A 20,450-nucleotide genomic window follows, 5' to 3' on the forward strand; every position below is an offset into this window, starting at 1 on the left:
ACCCCGGGCAATACTCACGTGACGGGGTTGAAGGGCCGTTTGCTGCGGTCAGACTGCGACTGCTCGATATTGATGGACTGGTTCAAGGCCTCTAGCTGGAGAGAAAGATTTGGATATGTGACAAAGAGCAGAAAGCCGAGACCTTCCCCTTCCCACCTCCTTCTCCCCCGCTGTCTGCCCAGTGCTCCTCACAGTACAAGTGACTTGCAACACCCAACCTGAGTGTGGTCATTGTCTGACCATGGGTGAACGTGTGTCCAACACACGGTTGAAGGTGAAAAGATCTTCCCAAAGTGCCTATATAGCTCTGGAATCAAAGGTGAGTGAGAGGGAGCCCTGAAGACACCCAGGCAGTGATTGAGTCATCTTAGGACTCTTATTCCAAGATCTGCCTTGTCCTGGCCTTCAACACTCTCCCTACAACTTAGCCCGTGAAGATGTGGTGTTGCCTGATCCCAGCCGTCTGCCAAGGACCCCTTTTCCCTGCTGGATTCGCTACTGGCCCTTAGCTCCCGCTTGCCTTCACTCCGTGCAGCTTCAGGTAGAAGCACTCTAAGGGTTTCAGGCCCTCGGGGGTCTTCACATACTTGGGATCTCCAAGCATGCCGATGTAGACTGTGACCTGGAAGTGATTCTTCTTCTGGCACACAAAGGCGTCGTCGCCCACTGAGAAGTTGAAGCCCTTGTCAGCATCGACGCGGTAGGTGAGCATTGGGCTGTGGAAACGGCAGCAGGCGTTAGACCCTGTGCACCCCACGAGAGGCTCACGCTGGTGGGGGGAAGGATGACCCTGAGGTCTGAGGAACCCACAAAATTGTCGTTTAGACAATTATTCTATCACCTGATGACTCCTCCCCACCTGGGAAGGAGAATCGGGAAAAAACAAGGAAACCAAAGGGCTGAAATATAACCAGATTTAATAGAACAAAACTAGATAATTACCATTAATAAGACTAAAGAACCAATATTGATCCCAATACTGATATAAAACGCACAAGGATTATACTCAGCCCATTCCATCAGCGGAAGCCGTGCATCCCCGCAGGGACAGCCAATGTGGGACCCTGCGAGCGCTGCGGCTGCGGGAGGAAGGGAAGGGCTCAGGGCTCCGGCACCGGGGCGAGGAGTGCTCAGGATGGCAGCCAGCACGGGATGGAGAGAGAACTCCTCAGCAAACTTTCTGATTTATATCAAATGTGACGTTCATGGTCTGAAATAACTCTGTTGGCAGCTTGGGGCAAGTGCCCGGGTCTCGCTCCTCCTCATCCCCGCACCTGGCGAGCTCGAAAATGCTGAGACCTTGAATCCCCCACACCAGAGCTGGCTGTAAAGTAAATATTTTCACCAATTCAGACACAACAATCTTCTAAAAGTGCAGTTTTCTGAGGCATTAGAAGAGAAATTAGTCCTGTGTCGCTCAAACCAGGACAATGAGCCACACGCCCAGGAGCAGAGACAACGAGGGGTCTGTATGACACGGTACATGGCCACAGCCCGGGGTGCGGATGCACATGAACCACCCCACGGGTGGACACCTCACCAGACAGCTCACCTCTGCGTCCCACCACACACAAACGACGTCTGTTGTGAACAGTACCACCTCACCATACACCATGAAGGTCACCTCTACCCACACATACAACCACAAAATAATCCTGAGGCAGAGCAGGCACATGGGAAGGGAAGAAGGGTTGAGTTGGGGCAAAAGAGACCACTTCTGATGCTGTCCCTCCTGCCCTGCGCTGGTGCTGCTCTTGGGTGCCCACGGGCACCAGCACTGCCTGACACGAACCCAACACTTTGCCGTGCTGCAACCCATCCCGCGGTGCAGGGATGAGAGTTCAGAGAAGGTCTGTATCTCCTTGAAGCTTTGCTTTAGGTGGGTCTTCAACTGGAAAGGGGCATGGTTCCCGTGACCAGGGTTTCATGAGGAAAGCTGGGGCAACCACCACTCTATATGCTATGTTATAGTACTAAAGACTGAAAGAGGGGAGATCGAGATGAGATCTGAGGAAGAAATTCTTGGCTGTGAGGGTGGTGAGCCCCTGGCCCAGGCTGCCCAGAGAAGCTGTGGCTGCCCCATCCCTGGAGGGGTTCAAGGCCAGGTTGGACGGGGCTTGGAGCAACCTGGGCTGGTGGGAGGTGTCCCTGCCCAGGGCAGGGGGTGGGATGGGATGGGCTTTAAGGTCCCTTCCAACTCTAATCATAGAATCATAGAATTGCCTGGGTTGGAAGGGACCTTTCAGATCATCAAGTCCAACCATCAACCCAACTCTGACAAAACCATCACTAACCCACATCTCTAAGCACCATGTCTGCCCATCTTTTAAATCCCTCCAGAGATGGTGCCTCAACCCCTTCCCTGGGCAGCCTGTCCCAATGCTTAATAACCCTTTCAGTGTAAAAATTTTCCTAATATCCAGTCTAAACCTCCCCTGGCACAACCTGAGGCTGTTTCCTCTTGTCCCATGGCCTGTTCCTTGGGAGAAGAGACCGACTCCCCCGGGCTACACCCTCCTTTCGGGGAGTTGTAGAAAGCGAGGTCCCCCCTCAGCCTCCTTTTCTCCAGGCTGAACAACCTCAGACGCTCCTCCTAGGACTTGTAAGAGCCTTACACATATGACTAACCATTCTATGATTCTGTGATATGAGCCACACCAGGGCAGCAGCTCATTTTTGAGCCCTGTCTCCAAACCCATTGGAGGTACCATCTCCACAACCCACCCGAAGCCTGGAGCAGCCCCCTGAATGCTGCTGGCTGGGGACGCAGCTCAGGCTGACCTGGGGGGTGGAGGGGTCCCACACCTCCACTCGCTTCACCCATCACATTCCCGACGTCGCCCTGCTACCAGGCGGTACCTCCTGCGTGCCGGATTCCTGCCGAAATCGCAACCACCTGCTCCGGCTGCTGGGAAAAGCCTCCAGCCCCCAGCGGGCAGGTCCAGAGGAGGAGGAGGAGGAGGAGGAGGAGGGGGCCCTGGCAGCCCGATGAACACACACCAGCTGGGGAGGTTTAATCTACATCTCCTTAATGGGCCGGTTACCATGGGAACGGGGGAAAAATGTGGCCTTTGCAGCAAGTCCCCTTTCTCTCGCCATCCCAAACCCCAGAGCTGAGCTGGTGGGCCCCTGGGGCGCTGCCCGTCCTACGCAGCGGGGAAGGAGATGCCTCTCATCCCGCCGCCCCACCGAGCAGTTCTAGGAGAACACCAAAATCCTATTGTTTTAAAGAACTATGGATGAGGTTATTTATTTAGTAATTATTTTTAATACATTTATTAATTAAAGAACTACGAGGCTCAGCCTAGGCTTTGACATCAGGCTTAAAAATTATGGAGGACTCTCCCATAAAAGCAAACCACTTCTGAGTTCCACCTCCAGTCCTCAAGAGAGACAGACAGACGGATAGTGCCCAGAGCACTGGGAGGGGAGGCGGACAGACTGACAGCAATGGACCAGGCAGGTATCAGCAGGCTTTGGGAAGCAGGAGATAAGGGAAAAGTCACTCTTGCTCGCCTGGTGTCCCTGGGCTGGCCACCTCCTTTCTGTCTGGGAAGCCATTCTCCCCAGACACGCTCTTGAGGGGTTAATGTGGACGAAACCTGCGGATATTTCCAGGCGTTCATGAATAATGCTGGGATGGCCAGGAGCAACTACTCATTTCTTGCACCCGAGGGACCCGGGGCTGCCCCGAACACAAACCAGACGGTGGGAGCAGAGCACTACCTTAGCCCAGAAGCACGAGAGGAATTCCCCTCCGCTCTCGCCCTCCTCCCAGCCTCAGCCCCCACTTCTCCATCTGGCTCTTCTTGATGGGGAGCAGCGGCTTGGGCTGGTCCCAGCACCCTCCACGCTCACGCCAGGGGTGCCGGAGCCCTTCCAAACTGCTTTCACCGAGACCCACCTCTGCCCACTGAGCTGCTTCCCTCTGCCCAGGACCCCCAGGCGTTCACCTCTCGCCCCACTGGTTTTTAACAGAGAAAGCAGAGAAGAGGGAGGGACTGACCGACCTTCCGAACCATGGATGCTTCCAAAACATGCTCTGGTTAACGTCACTCAAACTGATGGCTGCTAAACAGGCGTGTTGAGAGAAGGGAGACAGTCAGGCTCCCCTTCCTCTGTCTTCCAGAGATGCCTGATCCCTCCAGAGTCCCCCTCTCAGAGGCTCCTTTTCTCTGAGTTTTCCCAAAAGCTGTGGCCGGTGCATCCCCCAACGCAGGATCTCCGTGCTGGGGGAGATAGGAGGCAAGAAGCTGCTTTCTGGGTATAGAATCACAGAATGGTTTGGGCACGAAGGGACATTAAAGCCCACTCAGTGCCACCCCCTGCCCTGGGCAGGGACACCTCCCACCAGCCCAGGTTGCTCCAAGCCCCGTCCAACCTGGCCTTGAACCCCTCCAGGGATGGGGCAGCCACAGCTTCTCTGGGCAACCTGGGCCAGGGGCTCACCACCCTCACAGCAAACAATTTCTCCCTCACATCTCATCCAAATCTCCCCTCTTGCAGTGGAAAACCCTTCCCCCTTGTCCCATGGCTCCCCTCCCTGATCCAGAGTCCCTCCCCAGCTTTCCTGGAGCCCCTCGAGGGACTGGAAGGGGCTGGAAGGTCTCCCCGGAGCCTTCTCTTCTCCAGGCTGAACCCCCCCAGCTCTCTCAGCCTGTCCTCCCAGCAGAGGGGCTCCAGCCCTCCCAGCATCTCCGGGGCCTCCTCTGGCCCCGCTCCAACAGCTCCGTGTCCTTCTGCTGTTGGTGCCCCAGCGCTGGAGGCAGCACTGCAGGGGGAACACTTCAGGTAGTGGAGGGGCCATGGATGTCCCCAGCCCTCTGCCTTCAGCCCATCGCCTCCGGCTGAGCCAAGGAGCTGCTCTCGGCTTGCCCCACTGCAGAGAGTGTGCGGGGCTGGGTATCCCCTGGATCTCCTGTTCCAGTGCTGTTTTACTCTCATGTTGTAAATCCCACCTGGAAGCAGCAAACCCACTCCCTTGCTGCCACAGGGTGGGGGGGACATCGCCACTTGAGGCACCGTAAGGACTCCAGTGACACATGAAAAACCATCCTCCCCTTCATCTTAACCCACAGGGACCTTAGAGCCGCCATCACCCTGCCCCAGAGCCAGTCCTCGGGCACTGGGCTGGCACCGTGTCCCTCCTGAGACTTTCTGGATGTGGTGGGAGGAGAAGGAAGGGCAGGCGACCCCCAGGCAGAGACGGTGCCCGGGATTTGGGATGACACCAGCCGCTGACAAGTCAAAAGCTCGGGGGCAGCCAAAGCCACGCTGGCTTTTCCCAGGGAGAGCGGAGGGGTCAGAGGACAAAGCGTCAGGAATAAAAGGTCTGGGGTCAAATGGATTATTTTAGCCAAAATGCCCCCACTGACAAAAGGAGATTAAGGCAGGACTTGGAAGGGCAGGATCAGAGGAGAGGAGGTTTCTCCCAGTCCAAGTGAGGGTGGGGGGTTACAAACTCAGAGGAGCAGGGAGCACCCTCGCCCTCCACGTTAAAGTGCACGGCAAGACACTGCAAGGGGAAACGTGTCTGTGCTGCAAAGGGAACTGTACGGGGATGTGTGGCCGAGAGCAGGATTGTCAGAGGGATGCTCACGTGCCTCGATTGCTTCCTCTCTGGAAGCAAAACCTCCCCTATTTCTCTCCTCCTTCCTTCCAGTTTCCCCAGATATCTCAACCACTCCTCAGAAATAATGTCTGGAGACCCCCTACTTCAAAGATCGCTCACTAATTCCATGCAGTCCCTGCTTTGTTTCTCTTCCAGGGTACCAACACTGGGATGGAGGAACCTACAGCATGATGAACCTACAGGAGAGATGGGGAGGGACTCCTGATCAGGGAGGGGAGCCATAGGATGAGGGGGAAGGGTTTTAAACTGAAAGAGGGGAGATTTAGATTAGAGATTGGGAAGAAATTGTTTGCTGTGAGGGTGGTGAGCCCCTGGCCCAGGTTGCCCAGAGAAGCTGTGGCTGCCCCATCCCTGGAGGGGTTCAAGGCCAGGTTGGACGGGGCTTGGAGCAACCTGGGCTGGTGGGAGGTGTCCCTGCCCAGGGCAGGGGGTGGCACTGAGTGGGCTTTAAGGTCCCTTCCAACCCAAACCATTCTGTGATTCTCTGATGGTCCCATCTCAGACCAACACACTCTCACCAGTGCGTCCACAGCTCAGCAGCGTACGTGGTCCCTTCAGCTGCCTGAGATACACTCGCGACACGAGAGAGTGAGACCTCAGTGATCCATCCATGACCATGAGATGAGCCAAGCTGGCCAACAACACCCTGTCACCTAACCCAAACGCCATCCAACAGGACAGGACCACATCACGCCGACCTCCGTCCCCTTGGTGAGGTCCAGGATCTCCAGCCAGGCCAGGTTTGGTGCTGTCTATAAGGACATTTCTTCAACCAAAGAGTGCAAGCCTGAAAGCTCAAGCTTAGCCCGCAGCCCCGAGCTCCGGAGGAGAGCGCATGGAGAGGACCAGTTTGCTTGATGGGAAGAGAAGGGCACCAGCCCAGTTTCCAGGATCGGAGGTTTCCAGGCTCTGGGCTCGGCGTGGAAATGTTTCTGTTGGGTGCTACACTACCCTTCTCCAGCTGCCTTCCCTCAAACTGTAAACAGCGGGGGAGAGGGAGGAGGGAGCCTGCTGGCATTTATCAGAGCAGGCTGTCAGGGAGATGAATTACTCCTGCTCCCAGGAGTAAATTAGGGAACTGCCCGGTTCCAGGCCTCTTCGGCACCGCTGCTGGAAACCAGCTAACCTTTTTGAAGGTTCAGCGAGTCCGAAACCACAAAACCAGTGCAAAGGGCCAAGAAGGAACATATTATCGATAAAACTAATCCAGAGACTTCGGTCAGACCCAGATCCCTCAGCCCACGTGAGCAGAGCCTGAGACACAAGCCCAGCAAGCCACGACACCGATTTCCAGGCACCTCCACGCGAATCCATGCAGCAACTCTCCCTTCCTTCCCCCCTTCCTTCCCAGCATTTCCTGAATCCAGCCTACTTCTAGGAAACCTGTGTCAAAACTAAACCCGTGTAGTCCATACGAGCCCGGCTTCCCTTTCCTCTTCCTTCTCCTGGCAGCTGCAGGGCTTCTCCACTGCTCCAACCTGCCTGGGGACGGGGAATCTGTCGCCATCCACACAACTAAACTCACTGTACAGGTCTCATAAAAGGCAGAAAAGCTACTTAGGAACTGCAGAATGAGGTCAGACCCCCCCTGGGCTGTCCCCATCTCATCAAGCCACAGCAATGGCCGAGGAGGAGCCATTAATTATTAATTTTCCGCTCATTCACCAGATACAAATGTGACCTGATGTGACAGCTACACTCGCTGCGTAAGAAGACAGAGCTGTTAAATGGGCTCGAGCGGTGCTGAGAGAAGCTGGAAGAAACTCTCAAAGGGCTATTGAGCACCACAAACCATAGGAGGAAATTTCTGAGGAGCAAAAAACATTCAGTGTTGGTTATTGGTGCCTTCACTGGGAGCGGCTCAGGTAGGAACTGGTGGAAGAAAAGGTCTCCTTAACGCTTATCATCAGCCAGCGCTAACGAGGCTGCGTTTAGCTCTTCAGGAAGCCTCTTTGCAAGAAACTGGGAAGAAAAGCCGGAGTGGCACCCACTGGACAAACCGGTGGAAGGAGGAGGCAAGTGGCTGCCAGCGGATTTGTAGGTGCTGGTGGTGAACCTGAGCAGCTCCACCGCTGGGTTCAGCTCCTCGCATATCTGCCTGATGGCAAGAAGGACGCTGTTGAGCTGCCAGCAACACCCACCCTTTGCCCATCCTTAGCCAAAGAGTTCGGGAGCACCTAACTTCGAGCGGTTCTCAGGAGGCATCGCTTCATGGGTTGTTCCCAGAAGCCCCCTTCCTTTGCTGAGCACATCAGAGAGCTGGTGGGCGCACTGAAAATACGCGCAAAATCCTGCCAAAACTCCAGCAAGAGCCCAGCAATTTTGAGTTCCCCCCCCAAAATCAGGAGACAAGGCGGCACCGTTGGTTGACACAGATTGTTGGATCTCAAACTCCCAGATCCCGCCAGGTTTCAGCATCTCCCGGCAAGATGCTCAATCACAGCAGAAAGACCATATCATCCATACCTCAAATCTGGAAAAATCTTCTCTTTCTCAGCTGATCAACCACCAAACATGATGGACTTTGAGACATTTGAGCCCCGCTCTTGGCAGAGAGAAACCATCAAGGGACCCCATTTTGTGTGCGCAAGAGCAGGAGCATGGAATATCATTTAATAGCATTTTTTGCCCTGTAAGCTTATGCTTAGCATGGAATGTTACAGATAAATCCCCAGGCACAAATATAAACTGCTCTGTATGGGTTCAAAACGTGTTCAAGGCCAGGTTGGACGGAGCTTGGAGCAACCTGGGCTGGTGGGAGGTGTCCCTGCCCAGGGCAGGGGGTGGCACTGGATGAGCTTCAAGGTCCCTTCCAAACCATTCTACGATTCTATGAAAAATATATTAAATAAAGTACTGACGGAGCCATTATTCCCCTAGCCCAACAGAAAGGGTCATGTTCATGGCATCCTGAAGGCTCGGTCTCCCTCCTTCACCCGCCTTTCCGGTCTTTTTTCTTAAGAACAAGAGGAGGAAAAATCAGATGATTCAGATGATTCACATTCCTGGGGCTGTGAATAGGTTGGGGGCACCTGGATCCCAGCGGCGGGGGAAAAAAAAATACGTTCCCTGTAGGGGCAGGAAACTCTTAACAGCACTTACAAACTAGAGGAAAGCTTCCAGCAGCAAACAGATCGGGAACGGCTGGTCCTTGCTTTATCATCTCAGAGGAAACTGAATCGTGGAAATACTCTCGGATGTCTAAGAGAGGGAGATCCCGCTCGATTGCTGAGTGCACCCAAAAGGCAGAAAGGAAGGGGGAGGCTCCTACCTGCTAGAACTTGGATTAGTCAACCTAAAAAATGCTGTTCTAGAAGAAGGAAGGGAAGATGGATCCTTTGGTGTTTCTCATAGCTATATTCTGGTGCATTGCCGTACCGGGAGCACTAAGCGATCTTCCATTTAGAAGGAGATGTAGGTCCAGCTTGCACAGGCTCTCCTAGAGCTACCTGGCCTCAAACCCACCGCGAAGGAGGGAGAGTCCACCGGGGTAGCGTGTAACTAAAAATCAATTGATCAACCCTTGACCTTAACCCTTAATTCTGGCCAAATCCAGTGCCATAACAAACGGGCACGTGGGTTCCTAAAATCTACATGAAGTCAGTTAAAAGGAATTTAGTCATTACACAACGGGCTGATGACCTAAATGCCACCGAAGGAGGTTTGCTCTGGCTTTCGCCCTAAATCCTAAAAGCAGGTATTAGGCAAGCGATCCCAAGCACGGATCCAAGGAACACGGCAGAGAAGGGCTGGGTTTTGCAGCAGCGAAAAGCCGCGGTTTGCAGGGCTCCAGCAAATTCTCTGCGCCCAGCAGAAAATATTGCGTGTTTTCCCTCGGCCAGGCACCCTGTACGATACCGGGGCGCAGGGGAAATCTCTGGAACCGGGGACTGCAACACCTGCAGATGCTCCGTGACAAGCTGAAAGAACTGTGACGTGTTTGGGACGAGGGAGCGTTTACCCAGCGCAGGTAAACAGAGAGAGCTGGAAGGAAAAGGGGGGGACTCATTATGTCCCAGAGAAAAGCGAGGCCGTGCGAAAGGTCTGCTCCCGCGAGGCGCGGAGCTCTTTGGACCCTGCTGACTACACAAGGTGCTGTTTTGTGCCGCTGCCACGGCGTGAAAGCCCTGCAGAGATTGACGGGGGTAGAGAGGCCACCCCAGGGACTTACAGGTTGTGGCCAACCGTTGCCTGAGCTAGAGAAGGGGGGGTCTGCTTCTCCTGGTGCTTCCACTTCTCAGAAACCCTTTGATATGGGGCAAAGATAGTGAGGGTCATGGTTGGAGGCAGTTCTGGCACAAAACCAGAGTCTGGGAGAGGCAAAAACAGCAGCAAAAGCCGAAGGTGTCTCTGTCAGGTGGGCAAACGGCAGCATCGCAACTGCCCAGTGACACCCAGGTCCCGGTTGAAAACCAAGCGATAGAGATGGCACGTCCAGACAGAGCTCAGAGGGGTTTGGAGCCAACACGAACACTGCCCTGGGTGGGAAAGCAGGAATTTGGGATTGCGGCGTGTTGTGTGCTCAGCAAGAGATGCTCAGCTTCCCCCACTCCCCCCAGCCTACAGAAAAGCAAACTGGTGGGGGAGAGCAGGGGCAGGGCTGCAGGACTGGACTTCGGAGCCGCTCATGAGTCCCCAGCAGCGGTTGATATCCCACCTGAAGGTGGGAGATGCTTCCTTTAGAGAAACAGTTCAGTAAAACAGAAGTAACCACCTCCCCAAGTTACCCCTCTCCTGCTGCGGGTGGGAAAAGAGCCACAGAAGTAAAATCAAATGTCACCAAAGAAGTAACCAACTCCAACAGCCGCTTCTCCGCAGGGGAACAACCCATAGCACGTCCCAGTCGCCACCAGGTCTGCGTTAGGGATGACCCAAGGAGCAGGAGATGTGTCTCCAGGAGGGCTGGGAGAACTCCCCTGCACGTCCCGGATCCCGCTCTGCCTCCACCACGGGCCTCGCCTGGGCTCCTTGGCTCCCATCCCGAGCACCATCCAGGCAAGGGCTGATAAGTCATCTTGGGTGATTCGGCATCGCAGACACCGGAGCACCCGCTGCTCCTTGTCCCCCGAGAAAACCCCCACCAGCCCCTGGCTGTGCAGGAAGGGGAGGAGGGGAACCGGGGTGGGGGGGTTCGTTCGCTCGGCGAGCGGTTCCTGGAACCCAGCCTGCTGCTTGCCAGCTCTCTGTCACCTCCGAGGAATGCAGGGAGGATCCAGGGCGGTTTCCTCCTGAGCGCTCCTCTTTCCCTGCGCAGCTGGTCCACGCGCTGCCTCCACCCTCCTCTGCCCCAGCTTCTCCTTCCAGCCCCCAGCCCCACGCAGCCCCCCGAGCCCACCCTCCCACCCAGCTTCGGCCACCCCAGCTCTCCTCTCTGCCACCTCCCTGCCCCTCCTGCCTTTCCTCAACCCCTTCCCTCTTCCTTTCTTTCTCTCCTCCTTTCCTCTTCTGCCCATCAACAACTCCCACTCCTCCTCCTCCTCCTCCTCCTCCTCCTCAGGCTCCTCCACGCTGCTCTCAAGCTGCGCTGAAGTGGCTCTAGATTACCTCCAGTCATCCCTGCTATGCATCGTCTAGGAAATCCTAATGCTTGTTTTAAAATCCGGGACCTTGGTAAGCCTGGGCAGGAGGAAAAGGTGCTGCTGGTCCAACCCATGCTGAGGGCAAGGCTGAATTTGCCAATCCAACCCTCCAGGGCAGACCAAGGTCTAAGTGGCTGCCAAACTGTCACCAAAGCCGCCGAACCGCCTTCTGCTGGCTCCTACAGAGCCAGCCCCGTTTCTTAGCCCTCCATCAGCCCTGCAAAAGTGCAGAGAAGTAACTTTCCCTGTGGCAAAGGTACGGTGGGGAGAATATCTCCACCACAGCATGACGGGAGAGGACATGGGGGAGCCCAGGAAGATCCTTGTCCCATCGTGTGAGTATGATCCACCCAGTCCCCTGCCACCGACACACAAAAGGCGAATCTGCCTTTCTCCAAAGGTGGGTGAATGACTCACAGTTCTTTGTAGTTGGCATCATACAGGGTTGCCCACTTGTTCTGTTGATGTGGCTGCCACTTTATAGACTGGTAGTTGGGATCCAAGTAGGAGCCATTCAAGCTGTCGTTGTCTTGAATCAGGCCTGCCGTGAGGGGAAAATACCTGTTTCAATCACCCCGACAAGAGCGTTCGGCTGCGTAAGAGCAGAAGGAAGCGACTGGCATTGTGCGGCCAGCCTGAAGCTTGCCAGGGCACCGCCACGGGCATGAGATCTGGGCTCCTGGGAGCCCAGCCGGGATGAGCCACACTGTTTGGCACCCCCTGAGGTGGCCACATGCCCTCCTCCCAAGCCCCCTGGTCCAGCGGGGTGCCCGGGCTGGCAGCAGGGGTTTGGTTTTTTTGCATGCTGGGGGTATTAAGGGGGAAGGGGATGGGGTGGGCAAAAACCACATACCTGGTGAGAGCGCTCCCGGCTGGTGCCAGGGAGGCGTTTGGACTCTGTCAGGGTTGAGTGGCACGGACCCCATACCTGGCTCCTGCTTTATCAGCCCGTTGAGCATCTGCGCATTGAGGGTGTTGGGGGGCGACTCAGAGTGTTTCCGCTTCTTGGCAGGGTGCACCGGGAGGCTGCGGAGACCCGCGGGACAGCGAAGGCTGAGCAGGAAAGCCCGAGGTGGGGAGGTAACAGCCCCACAGCCCGCGACCAGGAAAGAGCTGGGATCTCACATGAAAACCTTCATGCGGGGAACCTCCATGAAAACCTTCTTCATGCGGGGAGCCACGGGCTCGTTCAGGACTATCATCACCTTCTGCCGCCAGGCTCTGCCCACCCTCCCTGCGACCGCCAAGCTCTGCGCCATCCCTGCACTGAGCCACGTCTTTGCTGTCCTCTTGTCCGTCCCCACCGCCCAACTCCGAGCCACGCAAAAACCCTTCCCCACACTTAGGTCATCTTGTAGTATGGTTTGAGTTGGAAGGGACCTTAAATCACAGAATCGTAGAATGGTTTGGGTTGGAAGGGACCTTAAAGGTCATCTAGTTCCAACTCCCCTGCCCTGGGCGGGGACACCTCCCACCAGCCCAGGTTGCTCCAAGCCCCGTCCAACCTGGCCTTGAACCCCTCCAGGGATGGGGCAGCCACAGCTTCTCTGGGCAACCTGGGCCAGGGGCTCACCACCCTCAGAGTGAAAAATTCCTTCCTGAGATCCCATCCAAATCTCCCCTCTTTCAGTTTAAACCCATTCCCCCTCGTCCCACGGCTCCCCTCCCTGATCCAGAGTCCCTCCCCAGCTTTCCTGGAGCCCCTTGAGGGCCTGGAAGGGGCTGGAAGGTCTCCCCGGAGCCTTCTCTTCTCCAGGCTGAACCCCCCCAGCTCTCTCAGCCTGTCCTCCCAGCAGAGGGGCTCCAGCCCTCCCAGCATCTCCGGGGCCTCCTCTGGCCCCGCTCCACATCTCCAGCTCGATGCCTCCCCAGCTCGCTCCCACAGACCCAGGGCACGCTCCTTAACTTGCCGTTAAACCCAGTCATTCTGCTCACGCACTCCGCGAGCCTCCAGCTCCCATTCCCTCCTCCCGCCGCTTCCCCACACCACGCAAATAACGCTGAAAAGCCCCAGCGCCCCGAGGCCTTACTCTGCTCCGTGCTGCTGGAGTAGCTGGTGCAGCATCTGCGACTGCTGGGCATGGTGGAGGTCGGCAGGCGCCATGCCCTGCCCCATGCCGTAGGGTGGCATCAGGGGCTCGGCCTTCATGAACATGTCCCGCTGCAGGCCGGGGTAGTGGGGGTTGTGCTGCTGCTGGTGCGGGTGGGGGGGCGGCGGTGGCGGGGGACCCTGCAGGTGGGGAGGCGGAGGGGGAGGCGGCGGAGGAGGGTGCTCCAGGCGAGAAGGGGGAGTCATGTGGCACATGTTCTCGGGGGTCATGGTCCGGAGGAGGTGAGGATCTTGAAAGAGAGAAGGAGGAACAGCTGTTAGACCTGCAGGTAGGGCCGCGCACTGCGTGTCCTAAGTCTGTGACCAGCACAGACACAGCACCCCTCTCCTCCTGGGCCATCCCAGCCATGGTTATCTCCATGAACCCATTGAATCATAGAATGGTTTGGGTTGGAAGGGACCTTAAAGGTCGTCTAGTTCCAACTCCCCTGCCCTGGGCAGGGACACCTCCCACCAGCCCAGGTTGCTCCAACCTGGCCTTGAACCCCTCCAGGGATGGGGCAGCCACAGCTTCTCTGGGCAACCTGGGCCAGGGGCTCACCACCCTCACAGCAAACAATTTCTTCCTCAGATCTCATCCAAATCTCCCCTCTTTCAGTTTAAAACCCTTCCCCCTCGTCCCACGGCTCCCCTCCCTGATCCAGAGTCCCTCCCCAGCTTTCCTGGAGCCCCTTGAGGGACTGGAAGGGGCTGGAAGGTCTCCGCGGAGCCTTCTCTTCTCCAGGCTGAACCCCCCCAGCTCTCTCAGCCTGTCCTCCCAGCAGAGGGGCTCCAGCCCTCCCAGCATCGCCGGGGCCTCCTCTGGCCCCGCTCCGACAGCTCCGTGTCCTTCCTGTGCTGAGGACTCCAAAGCTGGACACAGGACACAGGACTCCAAATGGGAACCCGCACCTCCCTGCCTCTTCTGCCTGGCCTCAGCACGGCTGCGTCCCCTCAGCCACCCCATCTGCCTTGCAATGGCCACCTTGCCCTGCACTGACTTCTCCTCCCACGTTCCTTAACGGCCTCAGCACCCCACGGACACCTCCAGCATTCCCCAGCATGAGAACCAGAGCGGTGCTTCCCTTCTCATGTCAGCAGCCTTGGCTGTCAACTTCAGACAGTCTTTCTACCTGGTATCTCCAGAGCAAGGACACCACATGGTGCTGGCTGGCCAGCTGATCAAGGGACATGCAACACTACGAAACCGCGTGTCTCGCACCATACATCTTCTGGGAGGGGGAAGCACAAAGGAAGCAGGCAAGACCAGCACCTTGAAGTTCAAAGAACCAATATTCAAAGGGCAACCAGTTCCTCAGACTGAGGGACGACAGGGAAGATTCCCAGAAACATTCCTGATATTTGCGTGGATGCTCTGCAGTGAAAACATGTCTTTTGGAATTCCCAGGCAGCTTTTGTGTCAGTTTTGTCTCTCCCTTCAAACAGAAAACCCGTCAACCACAATATTCCTGTAGGACCAAGGAACTGCAGGGACCAAGAAAGCACAGCTGGTGGCAAAGGTCCAACAGTCAGCAACAGGGTCTGAACCCTGTGCCTGGAAATGCAAAGCTGGAGAGAAAGCACCTGAACTTTGCCAAATTTTACTGATTCTGGGCATCACCCAAGAAAAGTGTCCGGTAATATGCTCTTCTGGCGAGGAAGACCCACTTTATGATGCCAGAGCTCCTCGTAGCTGTGGGCCACAACACCCGGCCAAGAAACCAGACCAACAGAGCGTTGAGAAGCCAAGGGTGGGATTCACCCCACAGGGCACGGGGTCGCAGCTCGGTCCATTGCCTGGTCTCCTCTATAGTCCCAGCAGAGAGATGTCCCCAGGATGCCCAGCCTGGGCCAGAGGCACCAAAGGTCGCTTGTCACTGTGTTGGAGTGCAGGGACACTTGCTGTGCTCTTCTCCAACGAGAGCAGAGACAGGCATGGGAACAACTAGAGAAAAGCAGAGACAACTGAACCACCTGAATTACAGAATGGTTTGGGTGGGAAGGGACCTTAAAGGTCGTCTAGTTCCAACTCCCCTGCCCTGGGTGGGGACACCTCCCACCAGCCCAGGTTGCTCCAAGCCCCGGCCAACCTGGCCTTGAACCCCTCCAGGGATGGGGCAGCCACAGCTTCTCTGGGCAACCTGGGCCAGGGGCTCACCCCCCTCACAGCCAAGAATTTCTTCCCAATATCTCATCCAAATCTCCCCTCTCTCAGTGTAAAACCCTTCCCCCTTGTCCCACGGCTCCCCTCCCTGCTCCAGAGTCCCTCCCCAGCTCTCCTGGTGCCCTGTTAGGCACTGGAAGGGGCTCTAAGGTTTCCCTGGAGCCTTCTCTTCTCCAGGCTGAACAACGCCAGCTCATCAGCATCACCCCTGAGGACTTCTGTGGGGGCATTTGCTTGCTTGGGTGTTTGTTTTTTGTGTTTTTTTTTTAAATTTAAACCAGAAGGAGACTTTGATCTCTAAATTTAAATAAACAAAAATGGACATTCAAATACGATCCTGCCTTTCTCCTCCTCTCTTTGGAACTGGATACTAAAGCCATGCCATGATTAGGGTCGATTTGACTACAGCACCATCAAAAGAAATGTTTGGCGTGCGGAGGGGAATGCAAATCCACCTCCCTTTCTGCAGCTGCTTAGGCTTCCAGCTGGCCAAAAGCGCAATAAAGAGCAATGTCAGAGCTCAGCTGAGGGCTCTAATTAGAACTAAAAACGTTGGACTCGATGATCTCAAAGGTCCCTTCCAACCTGGACAATTCTATGTTTCTATGAAAACATTTCTGGAGGCTGAGAGCAAAAAGTAAAGTGTATGAAGGAAAGCAAGATGGTTGAATCTCACCCAACGTGCCTCAAGAATGACTAGAAATGAGGGATTTGACCAAAGGATACAACAGGAATGATTTTACTAAAGAAAAAACACAGCGTTGGTGAGAAAAGTCGATGCGCTGACATGACCTGAACAGGCTCAGTGCTCGTCCCAGCTGGAGCAGGACGTGATTTCCGCCTTTTCCGTACCCAGGTCTTTGTGTGACAGTGTCTACTGAAGGACTGGTCACGCTGGTGACCACAGCGACGAAGTTTTAACACCCCGCTCAGCAGAACTCAGCCCTAATGACGGGATTAAATGCCTACTCAAAATTTACGGGAATCATCAGCGTTGGCATCATTTCGGCAGCTTATTTTTAATGTTTTAAACCACCCTAAAAAAGAACGAGCTTGTGCCACCAGCACGTGGAAGGCAAAGATTTGAGTCTGCTGAATTGCAACGGTCTCTTATTCCAGCTTCTCTATTCTCACCGCAAAAGCTGTAAAATGGAGAAAAAAAACTGGAAAGAGAAGAAACTTTTCACCTGGAACGTGCTTCTTTAGCAAAGTCAAACCCTTCCACCAGCAGATTCCGCAAGTGAAGAAACACAGTGGGAAAAATACAGGAAAACTAAAAGAACGATCACCGACTTTAGTGCAAGACAGACGAGAAACGAGCCGACAGGCTGAGAGCGAGAAAATACGTGCACAGAAAAATCTCAATACTGCAGATTTTACACGCGGGAGAACCTTTTCAGAACGGCGCATGCTGAGAAAAACATGACCTTTACAAATTTACAGATTTTTACAAATCTGTAAGAATTTACGAATTCTCCCGTGAAAAATCTCCCAGGAAAATGTGAATGAACGTCCTGGAGATGTAGTTGAGGTTTTTTTATCAGTTTCTTCTCTTTCCAGTTTTTTTCTCCATTTTACAGCTTTTGCGGTGAGAATAGAGAAGCTGGAATAAGAGATCGTTGCAACTCAGCAGACTCGGATCTTTGCCTTCCACTTGCTGGTGGCACAAGCTCGTTCTTTTTTAGGGTGCATTAAAACACTAAAAATTAGAGGCATTGACAGGCAGCTCCTGGAGAAGGCGGTAACAGAAGCCTCATGGGGAAGTTCAACACCACTTCTGCATGGAAGTCCTTCCCTCCCATCCCGGCATTCAACCAGAAGATCTCAGTAGCACTCCAAAAGCCTGTGCTTGCTCAGGAGTTTCGCAGCACGGGCCTTTAAACGACGGCAAAAAGATGAGATAAACTCACGTTCCCCTCCTGAGACCTCCCCAGGATCCGGCGCATCAAATCTGTGCCGACAAAGACAGGTTTGGTCAAAAAGCTGGTAGGGAGCCGGGTGCTGATGCCCAGCTGAAGCACAAAACCCAAGAGAAACTGGACCTGGCAGTCACCAAACACGCAGCTGAGCCCCTGCCTGGGAAAAGGCGCTCTTTGCTGGGATTCCTGCCCGTGGGAAACACGCAGCCTGGACGCCAGCCCCACCAAACCAACCTCCTCCCCCCTTTTCTTCGGCAGGACAAAGCCCATCCGCTCTCACAGCCTTCGCCGGATGGCTGGAGGTTGTGTCTGCATTAGTTCAGGTGTCCCCACGGGGTGCCAAGGTCCCTGCAGAAATGAGGGACTGACTCGTGGGGCACTTGGCCGTGGGGTATGGCCAAGGGGGAAGGGAGACCAGAAGCAACCTTCCTTCCTCCCCAAGGAGTTTCTTCCACCAACGGAAACCAAGGGCTGGGAAGGGCCAGTGACTTTGCAGGTGTTCTAAGCGCAAGACAAAGCTTCTTTGCACCCCGCTGTGGACATCCCGTGAAGCACCAACGAATTGCAGGAGGGAGAAAACACACCCAGGGACTGGCTGAGCCTGTCACAGACTCTGGGGACGTGGAGGGGGCCAGCAGAGAAGGTATCTGCTGGGTCTCGGCCAGGCTGCTCCCCTAAGTTGGTGCCACCAGCCAGCCTTGAGCCACACTGGACCGGATGGACTTTGGTCTCAGAACAACCAACCAGTCCGTGGTTGACTAATGAGGCCAAAGCACTTGATCAGGAATCAGAAAACTCCTCCCGTTGCAAGGTCTGGAAAAGCGCAACGTATTTACACTGAGCCCTCCTCCTGAAGGCTGCTGGGGCAGGGACGCTGCCACCCATCCACCCATTCTTCTCCCTTCCAAGGCTTTCTGCTACCCGCCAACATCTCTCAGTGCCCATTTTTCCAGCACAAATCGAACTGGAATCCTCTGCCTGTGCTCCCAGGCAGGCCTGCCTGCCTTCTGGAGCTGTCTCAGGGACAGCCCAGCCGAGCACTAGGGCTCCAGGGAGGAAGGGAGGTCTCCATCCTCAGGACCAAAGAGCAGCCTTGCTTTCAAGCAACGGCCAGGGCTGAGAGGTGACATCGCTGGGACAGGGCGTCTCTCTGTTTTTCAGCTGGGTAGCGATGGTGCCGGGCACGACATCCTCCTTACCCAGTTCTGCTCCTGCCTCCCTGACCAGCACTCAACTTCCAGCCCTGTAACTGGGGGCAAAGACTCGCACGGCTCAACAATGCAACGACCGGGCAGCTTCGGCACTGCTCGGCCAAGCTGACGGATACAGATTCCAAACGACCCTCGGAGACCAAGCCCCGCACAGCAAGAAATGCATCTTTACATCCCCTTAAGTGAACATCCTGCCCCTGCAGCACGTTCAGCCTCGGCACTGGTGGCTCCAGTGCAAGCTGGGAGACCTCGTCCAACTTTCAAGGGACAACCCACGCACAAGCGTCCAAGAACGTGCCCCGGCAGCAGACACTGCATCTTCACCCTGGCCACAGCACGTCGCAATTTCCATGAGCTTCTAACCAGGGTGGGGACAGGGGCTGATGCTCCGTGCTCCCAGCTCCAGGGAAAAACCAGGTCTGGGAATCTGGTCCTTCCCTCGCGAGGAAGGAGCCGCTTTGTGGGTCTTCTCCTCCCCAAGCAGAGGTGCTGCTGCTCTGCCAGCACGTCAAAGCAGCTCTCCCCGTGGTGAGCAACCCGGCCTCTTTGTTATATTTAAGGAAGGGCCAGGAGGAATTCCAGGGATTTTTTTTTTTTTAGCAAGATAAACAGAACTCTTGACCTCTTCCATAAAAAAAAAAAAGAGCAGGCGCTGTTCCTGGTGGGGACTGGGCTGGAGCCTGGGGAAGAGGGTGCTGCTGCCGAGGGGGAAGGGAGACCAGAAGCAACCCTCCTTCCTCCCCAAGGAGTTTCTTCCACCAAAGAGCAGTGAAGGTCACCAGAGGAACCAACTAACGCTCGGTGGCTTCCCCAGGTGGGGCCAGGAGGGTCTGGCTGTGACCCTGCCTGCACCTTGGCGGGGGGGACACCCAGCTCTCTCTGCCCTTTGCAGGGGGAGCAGCAGACCCCCAGGATCGGCTTGGGGCGGGGGGCGGGAGGGGAGAAAAGGCTGGGAAGGAACTTACTGCTGAACGGCGGGTTCATTTCTGCCTCCCGGAGCCGGGCTCCATGTCAGGGACGCTCTCACACCCCTCGCCTTTCGCTCCCCTGAGGCGGAGGGCAGGAGAAGGAGACTCGCAGGCTCCGCATCCCACCCTGCCCGGGGTCGGGGGGGACACGACAAGCCACACGCACCGGTCTCTCCCCCGTGGCAGTGGATTCCCACCTCGCCTTCTCTCCCGTTCCCTCGCTCGCTCGCTCTCCCCCCTTCCAAAGACCAGCAGCCGAACAATAGGCGAAAGTCTAGGGATATTTACTAACTGATAATCTCCCCACGTATTGCAGCCGCCTGTTTTCTCCCGTCTGATAAAGATTTCAGAGCCAACCACTTTCCCAGAACAAAGAGGGGGAGGATGTCGGGTTTGGGGTTTGGATTATTTTTTTTTTTTTTTTACCCCCCCTGCCCCCCCTTCCCCTCCTCCTCTCTCTTTTAAGCACTTACCATTCACCTGCTGAGGGGAGTAGGCTTCTGATCCGGAGTCCGGGGGAGAGTCAGGTAAAGTGCTGCGGAGCAACGGGGAAAGAGAAGGGAAGGTCATTTTAAACCAAACTTCCAGCACAACCCATAGGTCCAGTTTGATCCAAGCAGCCTCCAGGCTCCGGTTGGAAATCCCAGCTGTGGCTGCAGCACATCCCCGTCACCCCGGGGACGAGCTCGGGGCTGTCACCGCTCCCCCCCAGAGGGACCTCAGGAGCAGGGACACACGTTTTGCTGACCCGCCGAGGAGACCTCCAGTTAAAAGAAGCCAACCAGAAGTTTATCCGTCCCCCGAGAGAAAGACCGTGTGCTTCACCGCGGGTATGTGGGAAGCTCTGGGGCAACCGGGGCTGGGACCTGGGGTCTGATTCCCAAAAGC

At 55.6% G+C, this 20,450-nt stretch overlaps 1 protein-coding gene across 1 annotated transcript in view; it reads right to left on the reverse strand.

Moving 5' to 3' along the window:
• Positions 1-20,450, reverse strand: part of MYRF (myelin regulatory factor) — a 71,157-nt gene that overhangs the window by 16,213 nt on the left and 34,494 nt on the right. The window contains exons 4-9 of the mRNA XM_054201601.1: positions 20,036-20,097; positions 13,242-13,551; positions 12,065-12,237; positions 11,629-11,752; positions 521-716; positions 19-95 (exon numbers count right to left, since the gene is read on the reverse strand). Of these exons, the coding sequence (XP_054057576.1) occupies positions 19-95; positions 521-716; positions 11,629-11,752; positions 12,065-12,237; positions 13,242-13,551; positions 20,036-20,097 (942 nt within the window). The remainder of the gene's footprint in view (positions 1-18; positions 96-520; positions 717-11,628; positions 11,753-12,064; positions 12,238-13,241; positions 13,552-20,035; positions 20,098-20,450) is intronic.

The sequence above is a fragment of the Rissa tridactyla genome, chromosome 4, assembly GCF_028500815.1.
Source record: "Rissa tridactyla isolate bRisTri1 chromosome 4, bRisTri1.patW.cur.20221130, whole genome shotgun sequence".
Classification (NCBI taxonomy): domain Eukaryota; kingdom Metazoa; phylum Chordata; class Aves; order Charadriiformes; family Laridae; genus Rissa; species Rissa tridactyla.